Source organism: Pantherophis guttatus, chromosome 1, assembly GCF_059756535.1.
Source record: "Pantherophis guttatus breed Tessera chromosome 1, ASM5975653v1, whole genome shotgun sequence".
Taxonomy (NCBI): Eukaryota; Metazoa; Chordata; class Lepidosauria; order Squamata; family Colubridae; genus Pantherophis; species Pantherophis guttatus.
Genome location: NC_142063.1, coordinates 328,598,583 through 328,612,274, shown reverse-complemented (window position 1 = coordinate 328,612,274; position 13,692 = coordinate 328,598,583). Strand labels below are relative to the sequence as shown.

General features: G+C 44.4%; 1 protein-coding gene across 3 annotated transcripts in view; it reads right to left on the bottom strand.

The window, feature by feature from the left end:
* Positions 1–1,182: 1,182 nt before the first annotated feature.
* The window catches only part of POR (cytochrome p450 oxidoreductase), a 62,787-nt gene continuing 50,277 nt past the window's right edge, over positions 1,183–13,692 (bottom strand). For all 3 annotated transcript variants that reach the window (XM_034420927.3, XM_034420928.3, XM_087883416.1), the window contains 6 exons: positions 11,397–11,578; positions 9,464–9,613; positions 6,934–7,201; positions 4,229–4,374; positions 3,277–3,362; positions 1,183–2,394 (listed from right to left, as the gene is read on the bottom strand). In XM_034420927.3, the coding sequence (XP_034276818.1) occupies positions 2,250–2,394; positions 3,277–3,362; positions 4,229–4,374; positions 6,934–7,201; positions 9,464–9,613; positions 11,397–11,578 (977 nt within the window). In that variant the 3' untranslated portion in view covers positions 1,183–2,249. The remainder of the gene's footprint in view (positions 2,395–3,276; positions 3,363–4,228; positions 4,375–6,933; positions 7,202–9,463; positions 9,614–11,396; positions 11,579–13,692) is intronic.

Sequence of the window (13,692 nt, the reverse complement as noted above, 5' to 3'; positions counted from 1 at the left end):
TTGTCCACATTTGTTCTTCATTTGGATTTACTTATTTATAGTTAGGTGGTTGGTGGTGATGGTAATTTCTTTACTGTTGAGTCATCTGGGACTGGGTAGTTTATAAACACCTTAAAATAGCAAGAAAGGCAAGAGTATTGAAGAAAAAATATACTTGCATGTTTAAACGTGACAGGGCCCAGGACTTTAGACTGAGCCTGTTCAGTCCAGAAACAGGAATATGAGTACAGGGTGTTTGTGGAATCTGCAATGATGAGCTTTAGATGTCTTTTTTAACAGGAAGGCAACATGGCAAAGGCAGTCTACTCGCAGATGTTCACCAGAACGGCAAAATATAATCTCCCAGTGGAGGGTGTTCATTTCTCCAAATATTAGACTGTTGTGACTAAGGCTAGAAGCACTACCTGCTAACCAGCAGATGCTGGCATTCTGGTGGAATATACCCTTTAAAAAGTCCCAGACAAACACTATTACAGTAATGGAACTTTTCAGATCCTTCCTTTCTTGAACTTCCATTTGAGTTAACTAGACAGTAAGCAAATTGCAAAAATAAATATACTACTGAGGAAAAAGGTACACATTGTCTCATGCGTGGCTCTAGAGCCAGGATGGCGAATCTATGGCACGCGTGCCCGAAGTGGCACGCAGAGCCATGTCGCCTGGTACGTGCGGCGTTGCCTGTTCCTCTTCCAGGTTTCTGGCACGCATGCGACAATCAGCTGGCCTTTGTGTGTGCGTCAGTGCCAGAAATCAGAAGACCTGGTCTTGTTTTCCACCATGAGCATGCGCGCCAGCCAGCTGATCAGCGCGTGCGCATGAGTAGCAGTAACTGGAAGACTTGCTTGCCTTAGATAGGATAAGTATCTTATCTGGCACGCACATGCCCCCTGGGCAGCTCCTCTTCCTGGTCATAGCCCTGACGAGCGTGTAGCCACACGTGAAGTGCTCCCTTTTCAATGCTTGGTGCCACGCCCACGTGTGCTCTCTCCCTTTTTGGCACTCGGTGCCGAAAAGGTTCACCATCACTGCTCTAGAGAGTTAAATTATATCAAGGGATACATAAGCTTGGTTCCTATGAAGCAAAGCTTCCTCACCTTCTGTTTTAACATCATGGTTTCAGCTACAAAAACCTCCAGCCTCCCTTCCCCAGAAAAGTCCACAAAGAGGCAGAAGAGGCAGAACAAAAGAATCGGAGGTTATTTTATTTCAAGAACAAGTCTTAAAATTATGTACAATCGGTAAGACAGGCTTGCTTGGCCAGTTTCCAAACACGTTATTAGGCACCACACCGCAGCTTCAACAGGGTGAGTCAAGCGACGGGAGGCAAATTTGCATCCAGAGGAGCAGCACGGGACTGAAGGCATCAGAAATGGGATCAGCCTCAGTCTAGGTAGGATCTCGTCCAGTTAGGAACAAAGCAAGGGAGAAATAGAAGGGGTGGTTTGGAGAGAGCTCAGATTCATGTAAAATGAGTTTTCCCCCCAAGAGGGAAAGAACAAAGGAAGTGAAATATCACAAGCAGGTTCCTCTAAGGTCCATGCTGAGGCATAGCATCTAGTTCCACCATCACCCTCCAAGCATGCCTTCTAACACGCAGGAAGATAAGAGCTTCATTTTACTGGTTCTTCTTGTAAACCCACTGCTGCTATCCCTTGCCTTCCAAATGATTCCTTCTGCCTCCTCTTCAGACATTTCCCTGGTGCCCATCCCACGTGAATCCCAACAACCAGCTGCTGACCAAAATGAAAACCGTTGCCACTGTAATCTTCAGTTGCAGCCCAAGAAGGACCCCAGCCTGTTGATAAGGCTAAAGAGAGACAGTGTTGAAGGACCAAGGTCATCTAAGCACCATATTTCCACCAGAGCACAAGATGCCTGTGAGAGGAGACAAGGAGGACGTTCCTTTTTTTCCAAAAAAGTGTTTGTTGGGTAAAGAAAGGGCGGGAAACCCACCCTCAGATATGCCCTGTAGCAGCTACCAACCAACCAAAGAAAGAGAGAGAGAGAGACAGGCATGCTGGTGTTTCTCCATTGCTCTGAGAATCTAGCTCAGTGCGATTAGATCTTGCCATAGAAAACCAAAGCCCACTAAATTCACCCTGCTGAGCGGTCTAACAGGGAATGGGTAGGAGCTAGAGAAAGCCAAGGTATGCACAGATGCACAGTTCCCTGGAGGCAGAATGATGAGTCCTTGCCCTGCTCTTCACCAGCCACCTGCAGTCACCCCTCTTTTCTGCAGTAAGTGCCCCCTAACTCCAAACATCCAAGGAGTAGCGGCCCTTGGTCATCAGTTTCTTGACATAGTCCACAGCCTGCTGCTGGTTCATCTTGCCATATTCGGCTACAATCTCGTAAAAGGCATTCTGCACATCCCGGGCCATGTTGCGTGCATCACTGGAATGGAAGAAGAAGGGGAGAAAAAAGGAAGAGTAAAGTCAGACAGTGAGAAGCAGTGGCTAGAGCTCAAGGTAGAAAAAAATTCAACAAGCAAGCTTGAAGAAATGGCATGTTGCCAATTTCAGAGGACTCGGATTACAGATGGAAATTCTGCCTCTCGACATTGTGGAGGAAAACAGGCTCTTAAAGATGGGTAGTTACAAGATGAGGACAACAGTATTTTACAGATCTAAGTGACAAAAATACTCTAAATTGCCCAATTGCAGCGAGTCCCATTTCAGTCCCACTTATTTTCAGGCAGAGCTAGCAAATACTCCCAACTGAGCCCAAATTGTGCCATTTATCCTCTGACTGGGGCATGGAAATAGAATCCCTTCCACTGAGCCACTTTGATAGGATCTGTAGTCTCCATGGATAGATGCTAGGTCAACTGATGGGTTGGAATGGCACAAGAAAGCTTCTTAAGATGGCTGCCTCTTGAAACAGAATCAAGGATTCTCTTGCTGAAGCTAAAGACTGAAGTTTGTGGGAAGACAGATGTTATGAGACTGACTGACATTCAGTCCATATATCCAGGGAAGCCATCCACTTCACTTCACTTGAATTATTTTGAATATTTTTTGTGCTTTCGGCAAATTCTTCAGCAAATTCTGCAAATTCATATTGATAATTTACATACTTTGCAAGCTACTTAACATTCCCTGTTACCCTCAGATATCATTATTAACACCAGAATTTCCAGCTAGTATCACATTGCTGTTTTCTTTCTAACTGTTTTGCCCCAGGGGCAAAATTACTAATTACTTGTTTTCAAGTCAATTTCTGACTGCTCACTGCTGCAAGATAACCTGTGAACAAAAAGAGCCTTGCCACCCTTACCCGCACACGTAGATGTGACCGTTTCCTTCATTGATCAGCTTCCAGACGTGCTCCTTGTTCTTTTTGAGCAAGTGCTGCACATAAATCTGAAAGAGACAAAATTGGGTGTCAACGGGGTCTTTACAGCTGTGTATATTCTCTGATTGTGCCTCCTTCAGCATAAAAACTGGCATCTAGGTTTTTTTAAAAGGTAGATATCCATGTTTCCCCCAAAATAAGACCCTATCTTATAATTTTTTTGCCACCAAAAAAGGCACCAGGTCTTATTTTGGGGGGGAGTTGTCCACTGACTCACCTCACTTGCGTGCATCACCCCCGGCCTCTTTTTTGCACTCTTGGCTAGAGAGGCCTTCAGGAAAGGCCTCTGTAGCCGATAACAGAGCTCCAGATCAATCCGAAGCTCCGTTATCAGCTACAGAGGCCTTCAGGAAAGCCTTGATGCTAGAAGAAATGGGCCGAGGTGTGTGAGGCCTGGCTGCAACTGTCCAAAGGTAAGTAGTAGGACAGCTCCACCACCACCACCCCACCCTAGCTTAATTTTTACCTGTGCACCCTGTGGGCAGGGTCTTAATTAGGGCTTATTTTGGGAGTAGGGCTTGGGAGCCCATGTAAAAATCAAGCTAGGACTTACTTTCTGAATAGGTCGTATTTTTGGGGAAACATGTGGTTTGAGGACTACAAAAGTGCTTTTGAAAAAAATAAAAAGTGCCTGGTCCAAAAATCAAGTGAACCAGACTGATAGCAGGGATGGAGTTTAAAAAATGCCTTTACCAACATTTTCTAGAATTATGGAAAACACAGGCATTATTTGGTTCTTTTTTTTTCCTCAAGAGAAGATTATCCAAGCACAAAACTTACAAAGAGTCAATTTTTCAAGCAGACCCAGCCCAACAGGACAAGTGAATGTAAATGCCCACGGATGGTGGAATGTTTTAGAATGGAACAGGCTTACCTTTTCTGGCTGGTCCCTCGAGAAAGCCACATTGAGTTGAGTAAGGGCTCCTTCTTTGACAAATTTGGCCAGTTCTTCCTTATAGATGTAATCTTCCTTCTCGTGCCGGCAGCCAAAATACAGCACAGTCTCCCCAACCTCCTTGCCTAAAACACAAGGACACATTCCTCAGTCCAGAGCTGCTGAGTGACCCTGTGTATCCTTGCAACAAATAGCAGCCTGAATGTGCTGCTTCAGATCTGATCTCTAGTTCAGACAATATAGAATAATAGAATAACAGAGTTGGAAGGGACCTTGGAGGTCTTCTAGTCCAACCCCCTGCTAAGGCAGGAAACCCTATACCATTTCAGACAAATGATTGTTCAGTTCTTCTTAAAAACTTCCAGTGTTGGAGCATTTACAACTTCTGGAGGCAAGTTGTTCCACTGATTAATTGTTCTAACTGTCAGGAAATTTCTCCTTAGTTCTAGGTTGCTTCTCTCTTTGTTCAGTTTCCATCCACTGCTTCTTGTCTTGCCTTCCGGTGCTTTGGAGAATAGCTTGACTCCCTCTTCTTTGTGGCAACCCCTGAGATATTGGAACATGCTAGCATGTCACCCCTGGTCCTTCTTTTCATTAAACTAGACATACCCAATTCCAGCACCGTCCTTTATGTGTTTTAGCCTCCAGCCCCCTAATCATCTTTGTTGCACTTAGACTTATAGACTGCTCCATAGTGCTTTAGAGTACTCTCTGAGCCTTTTACAATGCCAGCATATTGCCCCGAACACTCTGGGTCCTCATTTTACTAACCTTGGAAGAATGGAGCCCTATCAGGATCGAAGTCTATATTGTGGACAGAGTTAGCCTGTAATATTGCATATTCTAACCACTGCACCACCAGGTCTCCTCACATGGCTCTGGGGATGCTATAATAGTTGTAAGTGTGTAAGACTTTTTTCAGTGCTGTTGTACCTCTGAAGAGTTTCTAAACAAATGGTTGCAAGTCAAGGACTACCTGTATTTAGATGGAGAAGTTCACTTATTCAGGTTCCTGCTTAAACCAATACACTTAAATGTAAGCGTGCCAAAGCCGGGGCAATGCAGAAGACTTTTACTCCAATTTGGCTATGAGTGAAAATATTATTTGGGGTTACATCGTCGGCACAGTTGGATTCTGTCCTTTGAAAAGTTATTTTTCTTCCTCATCAAGGTATTTTCATGGATTGATTCTGAGTCAATCTATTAAAAGGAGAGTCAGCCAAACTATTCAAATCAGATGCCCTTGGTCACACTATCAGAGGTTGACAAAGGAACTACAGTTCTATTATGACCCATTGGCAACTGCAATATATTGCACCATAATATATGTTTTTGTTTACAAAAGAGATCAACATGAAATGGTTTGCAAAAAAAGTCATTCCCAGACAAATCAAAGATGGGATTTTATAAGCCGCCCAAAGTCTGCTGGAGTGGGTGGCCATAACCAGATGACGATAACAATGATGATTTACAGCAATTATACAAAGGAGATGCCAGCAAGAATGGACTGAAGCTTTACCTAGCTGAGGATCCTAGTTCTCACCCCAACTGGTCAGCTATTTTAGGGAAGTCTTAAAGCAGTGATGGTGAACCTTTTTCAGCATTGAGTGCACGCTCGTTACCAGGTGCTCTGCCAAAAAGAGAGCACTCACGCATGCTCATCAGGATTGCAACCAGGAAGAGAAGCTGTCCAGGGGGCATGTGCGCACTGGACAAAGTACTTTCAGTTTCCAGCGTGCACATGTGCACTGGCTAGCAAGTCATCCGGTTACTGCCAAGCATGCGCACGCGCCTATCAGCTGGCTGGCGCACATGCTTACGCCAGAAAACGGAATACCAGCTCTTCCAGTTTCCAGCACTGCCGCACACACAAAGGCCACCTGATCATCGCCTGTGCATGCACGCCAGAAACCCATGAAAGGAATGGGCAACGCCGCATGTGCCAGGCGACATGGCTCCGCGTGCCACTTCAGCCACATGTGCCATAGGTTCGCCATCTCAGCCTTAAAGCAAGGCACAAAAGCCATTGGCCACATGCATTTAGGGCCAGAGTAATGAAGTGGTTAAGATATTTGATTCAATGCAAGGAGATTCTAATTCTAAGCCTCCACTCAACCAGATGCCTCACCGGGCATGGCTCTAAACCAGTTACTCTATCAGCCCAACCTGCTTCACAGGGTGGTTGTTTGGATGATAATGAGGCAAGATAACCCACATAAATTGTCTTTGAGCTCTCAGAGAAAAGGCAGAAAAGGAATGCAACAACTAAAATAAACGGCCTACTGCCTCTGCTGGCGGATGCTCTACTTCGCCCCCATGGCAAACCATCTGGGGATTTCCCTGGCTTGCTTTCCAAGCAATAGAGCCTTGGTAGTACAGTGGTCTAAAGCACCCTGTTATTAAGAACAGCTGCCTGCAATTACTGCAGGTTCGAATCTCACCAAGGCTCAAGGTTGACTCAGCCTTCCATCCTTTCTAAGGTAGGTAAATTGAGGACCCAGTTTGTGGGGGCAATAAGCTGACTTTGTATAAATATACAAAAGAATGAAGGCTATTGCTTAGCGCATTGTAAGCCGCCCTGAGTCTCCGGAGAAGGGCGGCATATAAATCAAATTTAAAAAAAAAAAAAATTAACCCAGGGACCCCATTGTTGCTCAGAGGGCCAATCTGAGCTCAGCACTCACCTTGTTGTTTGAGCCAGCCCCTCTCCTGGATGAAACCGATGAAGGGAGCAATCCCTGTGCCTGGCCCAATCATGATGACAGGAGTGTTAGCTTTGAAGGGCAGCCGGAACTGGGATTTCCGGACATACAAGGGCACTGTGGATTTGTGCCCATTCTCATTGGGTTGCTTGTTCTTCAGCCAGTTAGTAGCCACTCCTTTGTTTACTCGGTCTGTTTTGGTAGTGTATTCCACGACAACAGCACAAATATGGATGGAATTTGGGTGTACCTGGAGAGGGGGTGAAATGCAAGAAAGAGCCATCAGGAGCTTTTAGGGACAACAGTGAAGTCTCTGATTGTATTTACATCGCACACTTCACCTGGGGACAGGATTAATCTCTGTCCGGGGTTCAAGCTGAATCATAAACAAACCAAACGAAGTGAGGGCATGGAACATGCTGAGCTATATATACTATCTAAACAAGGTTAAAAGAAATAACAGAGTTGGAAGGGACCTTGGAGGTTTTCTAGTCCAACCCCTTGCTCAAGCAGGAAATCCTACACCAGAATTCCCCAACCTTTCCAGTTTTGTGGACTGGGGGGGGAAGGGGGGTATGGTTCTGTGTGCGCAGCTCCATTTGCGCAAGTGGCAGACACGTGCACCCACCGCTTGTGCAAATGGAGCATGCCCGCACACGCTCCCCCACTGCTTGCACAAGTGGGGATGCATGCATGCATTCACCCGCCACTTCCGCAGCCCGATTTTGAACAGCTCAAGGCCCGGTAGTGGGCTGTGGCCTGAGGGTTGGGGACCCCTGCCCTATACCATTTCAGACAAATGGTTGTCCAATCTCTTCTTTAGAAAGTTCAGACAAGAACCGTGACTTGGCTTTCCTTGGAATGCAAAGAGGCAGAGAAGCCCAAACTGGATTCCGACTTCAACACGGAAAGATACTGAGGTTCAAATACAAGCTTCTAGTGAAATATGACCATAAATATATGCTTAGTATTTAGGCAACGTCTCAATGGATTCTCAGACATTAAAAAAAGGAACAAGTGAGGAAGATGGGCAGCCTTGTAGGCCATCCAGTCCAAGCCCTTGCATGATGCAGGAAATCCAAAATTACAACACATCCAGAATGTTGTCCTGTCTCGTCTTGAAGGCCTCCCTCTAATAAGGTGGTACAGAGTCTTCAAGTTTTCAAATTGATTGCTTGATTAGAAGCCATCAAGTTGGTATCAATTCTTGGCAGCCACATAGATAGATTTTATCCATGATGATCTGTTTCCTAATTGATTCCAATTTTTGGATTGTTCTTACTGGAGACTGAATATTAAAGAAACCTCCTAATATTCAGCTGACATCAATCTTCCTATATACAAAGACCCCAAAAACTGTATTTTCCTTTCAACAGCAGGCAACCTTTGGGTTCTGAAAAGCATACCCATGATCTTTTCTTCTCTCTCCATCTGCTCTCTATGCCCAGGACCATTTATTGCCTTTATTTGAACCCATTTTAGTTTGCCTCAATCTTTTTCTGTTGCTGATCTAACTAGTATAAAACAAAACAAGAACATTGCTTCCTTTGGTGGAATTCATAGTCTAAAATGAGAAGAATCTTCTTTACTATTACTATTAATAATATTATTACTATAATTATTATAATTAGTAATATTACTATTACTATTAATCTTCTCATCATTCCTATCACCCATCTCCTCCCACTTATGACTGTATGACTGTAACTTGTAAGGTTGTATCTTTACAATTTATACTGATTGTTTCCTAGTATGATTTGATTGCTTATTTGTACCCTATGACTATCATTAAGTGTTGTACCTTATGATTCTTGACGAATGTATCTTTTCTTTTATGTTCACTGAGAGCATATGCACCAAAAACAAATTCCTTGTGTGTCCAATAAAGCTACTCTATTCTATTCTATTCTATTCTATTCTATTCTATTCTATTCTATTCTATTCTATTCTATTCTATTCTATTTCTATTCTAGAGTAGAGTATTCTACTCTACTCTACTCTACTCTACTCTACTCTACTCTACTCTACTCTACTCTACTCTATTCACATTAGAGATTTGCTGAAAAAGATAACAAGGAAGCAGGGGCATCAGCATTTTCCGTGCCTTATTCCATCTTCTCTTGCAATTAGTGGAATCATTCATTTCACCCCTTCTTTCACAAATCATTTCTTTCTAATAAAGCATTTGTAAGAGCTGTAACCCAACTCCTAACATCTTTATAAACTTCTCATCCATGGCTGTTCAGGCTGTGAGGTTGCAGCAGGGAGATTCACTGTTGCCCGAAGTGAGAGGAAGGAAGGCTCACACAAAATATCAACCGTCATTGCAGCTAGCGTAGGAAAAGTGAAAGATCATTTGCGACTAAGGCAAAAATGCAAAGACTGGGGGGACCTGGGTGGGTAGAAGAACTAAAGTACACAAATTGTAGTAAAAAAAAGGTAACAGAGAAAAAAAATACATTGGGCTGTCAAAGAGGAGAGCTCCTGGCATGCCTTGCCAATCGGTGCTCACCTTGGATGTAGAAGCGATGGAGTAATAGCGAGCTTGAAGACGGGGAAGCAGTTCACAAAGGTGGTCAATCGGGGGCCGCAGAGAAGGTGTGTCCTGCAGGATAGCCAGGATATTCCTCCGGGACTCAACAACCCAGCTGAGATACAAAGTCTAGATTAAGCAAACATTTATGTTAGGGGAGAAAGCAATCAATGTGGATTTATTTTCAAAAAAGGTTTGTTCTAGACCAGGGTGTCAAACTCGATTCCATTGAAGGTCGCATCAAGGTTGTGTTTGACCTGGGGTGGGAGGGGCGCCTGGCGTGGCTCGGGGGACATGGCTAGCCCAACATCACTTGTGTCAGGGGCACCTATGGTGGCCCAGGCAGAGCTAGGGGGATCCATTTTCTCCAGCAGAGGAAATCTGGACCAGGGAGAGCGCCAAACCCTTGTCCTCCAGAGCAGGGGTCTCCAACTTTGGCAACTTTAAGACTTGTGGACTTCCAACTCCCAGAATTCCTCAGTCAGCAAAGCTGGAGACCTCTGCTCCAGAGGAGCCTTGCCATCTGCTGGTGGCCGAGTGCTAAGGTAAGGCAGGACTTCCCTCCCTTCCTTTTCTTCTTTTTCCTTCCCTCTTCATTCTCCTTTCTTCTTCCTTCCCCTCTTTCCTTCCTTTTCTTTCCTTGTTGTCTTCTCATCTCTCCTTCTTTTAATTTGTCTTTCATCTTTCCCTTTTTCCTTTCCTGTCCCTTCTTGGATGCTCAAATGCAAAACATTTCTCCTTTGTGTTTTGTTTTGCTTTTAGTTTGTTTTGCTAGCCTTCTGCCAGCAAAAGCGGGGGGGGGGCTTGAGCACGACCCTCCCAAGCTCCATTTTCGCTGGCAGAGGCACCGCGGGCCAGTCATTCGCCGTTTCCATGGCTGCCCCGCAGGCCAGATCTAAGCACCCCGCAGGCCAGATCTGGCCCACGGGCCTTGAGTTTGACAGCCCTGTTCTAGACAAATCAAACCTTGGGCTTAAGATCTTTCCTTACTTGATATACTGAAGAGGGGCTTTGGGCTGTAACTTCGATCCACCCTGGTTTGCATGGCATAATGGTTACATCCAGTTCCATAATGGAAGTTATTCCCCAATAACTAAATTAACTGAGTAAGAAAGACTGCAAGGCTGCCTTAGCAAAGACAACTGGCTATTTCCTATCCTAACAAACCTGATATGTAAGCACCACCATGGGGAAATTCCTGATCCTGTTTTTTAACTTTTGAGTTGCCATTCAGGATGGGATTTTCCATGGGCTAAAACAGCAATCCTAACAACCCAGACACTGTCCATCCTTATTCCATTTCTTCCTTATCAGAAGAACAGACTGGGAAAAGCTATGCGAGATATGGATCATACATGTCTATCTCCCTGTTTTAGCATTTCACAGCTGAAACAGATTCTGTACTATTTTGCTTGTCTGATTCAAAGGAAATTGGAAATCCTCTATGACTATCCACTCCAACAAGTTCTCCTTCCAAGGATCAATGGTACTGTATTTCCCCAAACTAAGACCTAACCGGAAAATAAGCTATAGCATGATTTTTCAGAATGTTTGTAATAGCATCTACCCCCCCCCCCCAAAAAAATAAGCCCCAGTTAAGTTCATCAGCCAGACGGACGCATTTAGTACCATATTTCTCTGATAATAAGACCCAACTGGAAAATAAGCCCTAATGTGTCTTTTGGAGCAAAAATAAATATAAGATCCTAGTCTTATTTTTGGGGAAATACAGTAGGATTTTCAGAGCTGGGCTACAAAAAAATACAGAGGACCACCAGACGGCAGTATACTGCATTTTTGCCTTTATCTTTGCCACCACCTACTGGTGGCCTGGATTGCTGCAATACAAATTTGGTGGCACTAACCACAGATGTAACATTAAGGGGAGTGGCAAACATAGATCCGTACCCACCTTGCCTTCAGCAGAGGAGGAAGCCATCTTGCGCAGTTGCTCCTGCTCACTGGCATTTGTGGCATATTGTGCCAACTCATAGAGAACATTTGTGCGTGGTGGATTAGTGATATCCAAATAGTAGGTCAGGGCTGTGCGGTATGAAGTTGGGCAAGGGAATGGGTGCTTCTTGTTGGATTCCTCTGCAAAGAGGAGGAGAGAGGAAGACTTCAGAAATTCAAATACAGTGGTACCTTGGTACTGAACTGCTTTGAAACTCATTAAATTTGGTACTCAACAATTCTGATGTGATAATTTTGTCCCGGTACATACTATTTGGTACGCAACACACAAGCTAGAACTTATTGGTGTCAGCTGCCTCGTGACTCACTAAATTATTCCTTATGGGGGAAAGGTGTTTGGTATTCATCATTTTTAGTACTCATTGTCCTCCTGGAGCCAATTAACGATGAGTACCAAGGTACCACTCTATAAGCCTCCAAATCCTGCATAAAGAGCCCAAGCAACAATCCTGAACTTCATAAAGGATTGTAACTGCCTAGCTGAGACCGAAGAATAAAATCAACCACAGTTTTCAATGACTAACAAACTGAGCTTCCACCACAGTGATGCAAAGACAAAATATCAGCTTTCTAACTGGGATCCAAAGTCATATTCCAACCTTCCCCAACCTAGCACAGCTCCAGCTAAGAACTGTAGGAGTTGAATGTCTCTGGAGATTCTCAGTCATCCAGGTCATGGTTGTCCCAAAGGTACTTTTTCAAGAGGCAACTGGACTTTCTGGGTTTTTTTCTTTGAAGACGCTTCTCATCCAAGAAGCTTCTTCAGCTCTGCCTGGTTGATGGGGAATGGAAGGATTTGAAAGAGGGGTCAAAGAGGCCATCAATGTCAAAATTGAACAGCCCTCTCTCAACAGAGGGGGAGGGATATGACATCATCTATCTCCAATCTACAACACAGCCCTTTCAACAGTTCCAAGAGGACTCCACACCCATTTGCACCACTCAGGTGATCCTGATGACACAGATAAACCTCCAGGTGACCTTAACGACCCGCTAAAAGAATGCACATGACCAGCTGTCTGCAAGGACTATAAATCCTTCCATTCCCCACCATCCAGTCAGAGCTGAAGAAGCTTCTTGGATGAGAAGCAAAACGTCTTCAAAGAAAAACCAGAAAGTCCAGTTGCCTCTTGAAAAAGCACCTTTGGGATACAGGAGTTGAAGTTCATATATCTGGATGGCATTCATACAGGGAAGGTAATCTTCCCAATTCTTAACTCTGCTGTTAAGGGGACAATTTTGCTGCACCAACATTGTTCTACTGCTTTGGTAGTTATGGAGACCAAAACCATGTGTCCCAGTGGACAATGCAGGCTGGACAGCTGGTTAAAAACAGGACAAAATGATTTCATTAAAGTATCCAATTTCCAAAGCGTTCGTGTGAGATAAGGTCACCTTGCGAGGGGAAAGAAAGCTCTCGTGTGAAAAGAGACCAGCACACTTGAAATCTGAGAAATAATTGCAAAGGAGCACACAATGCAAGAGAACAAACAGTTCACTTAGCTGAAATATGAAACAAAGAAGGAGCCCTCATTCAGTCTTTTTACCACCTCCCTCTCCATCCACACTGTAACAAAGACATAAAAGCAATAGCTCTGTTTAGAGCTTTAGGTGGCGGCAATGCTAAACGCTGCCAACTGCTGAGCCCAGAATCTATTGGGAGATTCAGCTGGAAGATTCATTCAATATCTCCCAAAATGCAAGTGGAGCATGTCTGCCCCCATCAACTAATACACATTCTCAACAGGCCTAGCAAGTTTGGCAGGTCTCCCCGCTTCAAATGTTGGTAGTCTCAGGTTTATAAAGAGGTCCAAAGAAGATTGCAGAGTATCTTAATTGAGCAACCCGATTGGGCAATTGGATGTAAACGCCCCTGAAATCAGGTGTGGAAACTAGTTCTGCCAGAAGTGAATTCCAGCTTCAATTAGTTGCCATGGCAGAGACTGGAAATTATGCCAGCATGACATTTTTTGCTGCAGCAACTGTCAAACAAACGGTCAAAGAATGAGAATTGTCCATGCAAAGCAAAGTACACCCTTAGCTATGTGCATCTCTGCAGGGGGCCCTTTTGATAAAATGGTGAGAAACATGCTGTTCCTAATAACTGTAAGGCAGTATTTCTCAACGCCGGCCACTGGAAGATGTGCAGACTTGCATTGCTGGCTGGGAAATTCTGGGAGTTGAAGTCCACACAACTTCAAGGGGCCGAGGTTGAGAAACACTGCCTTACAGTT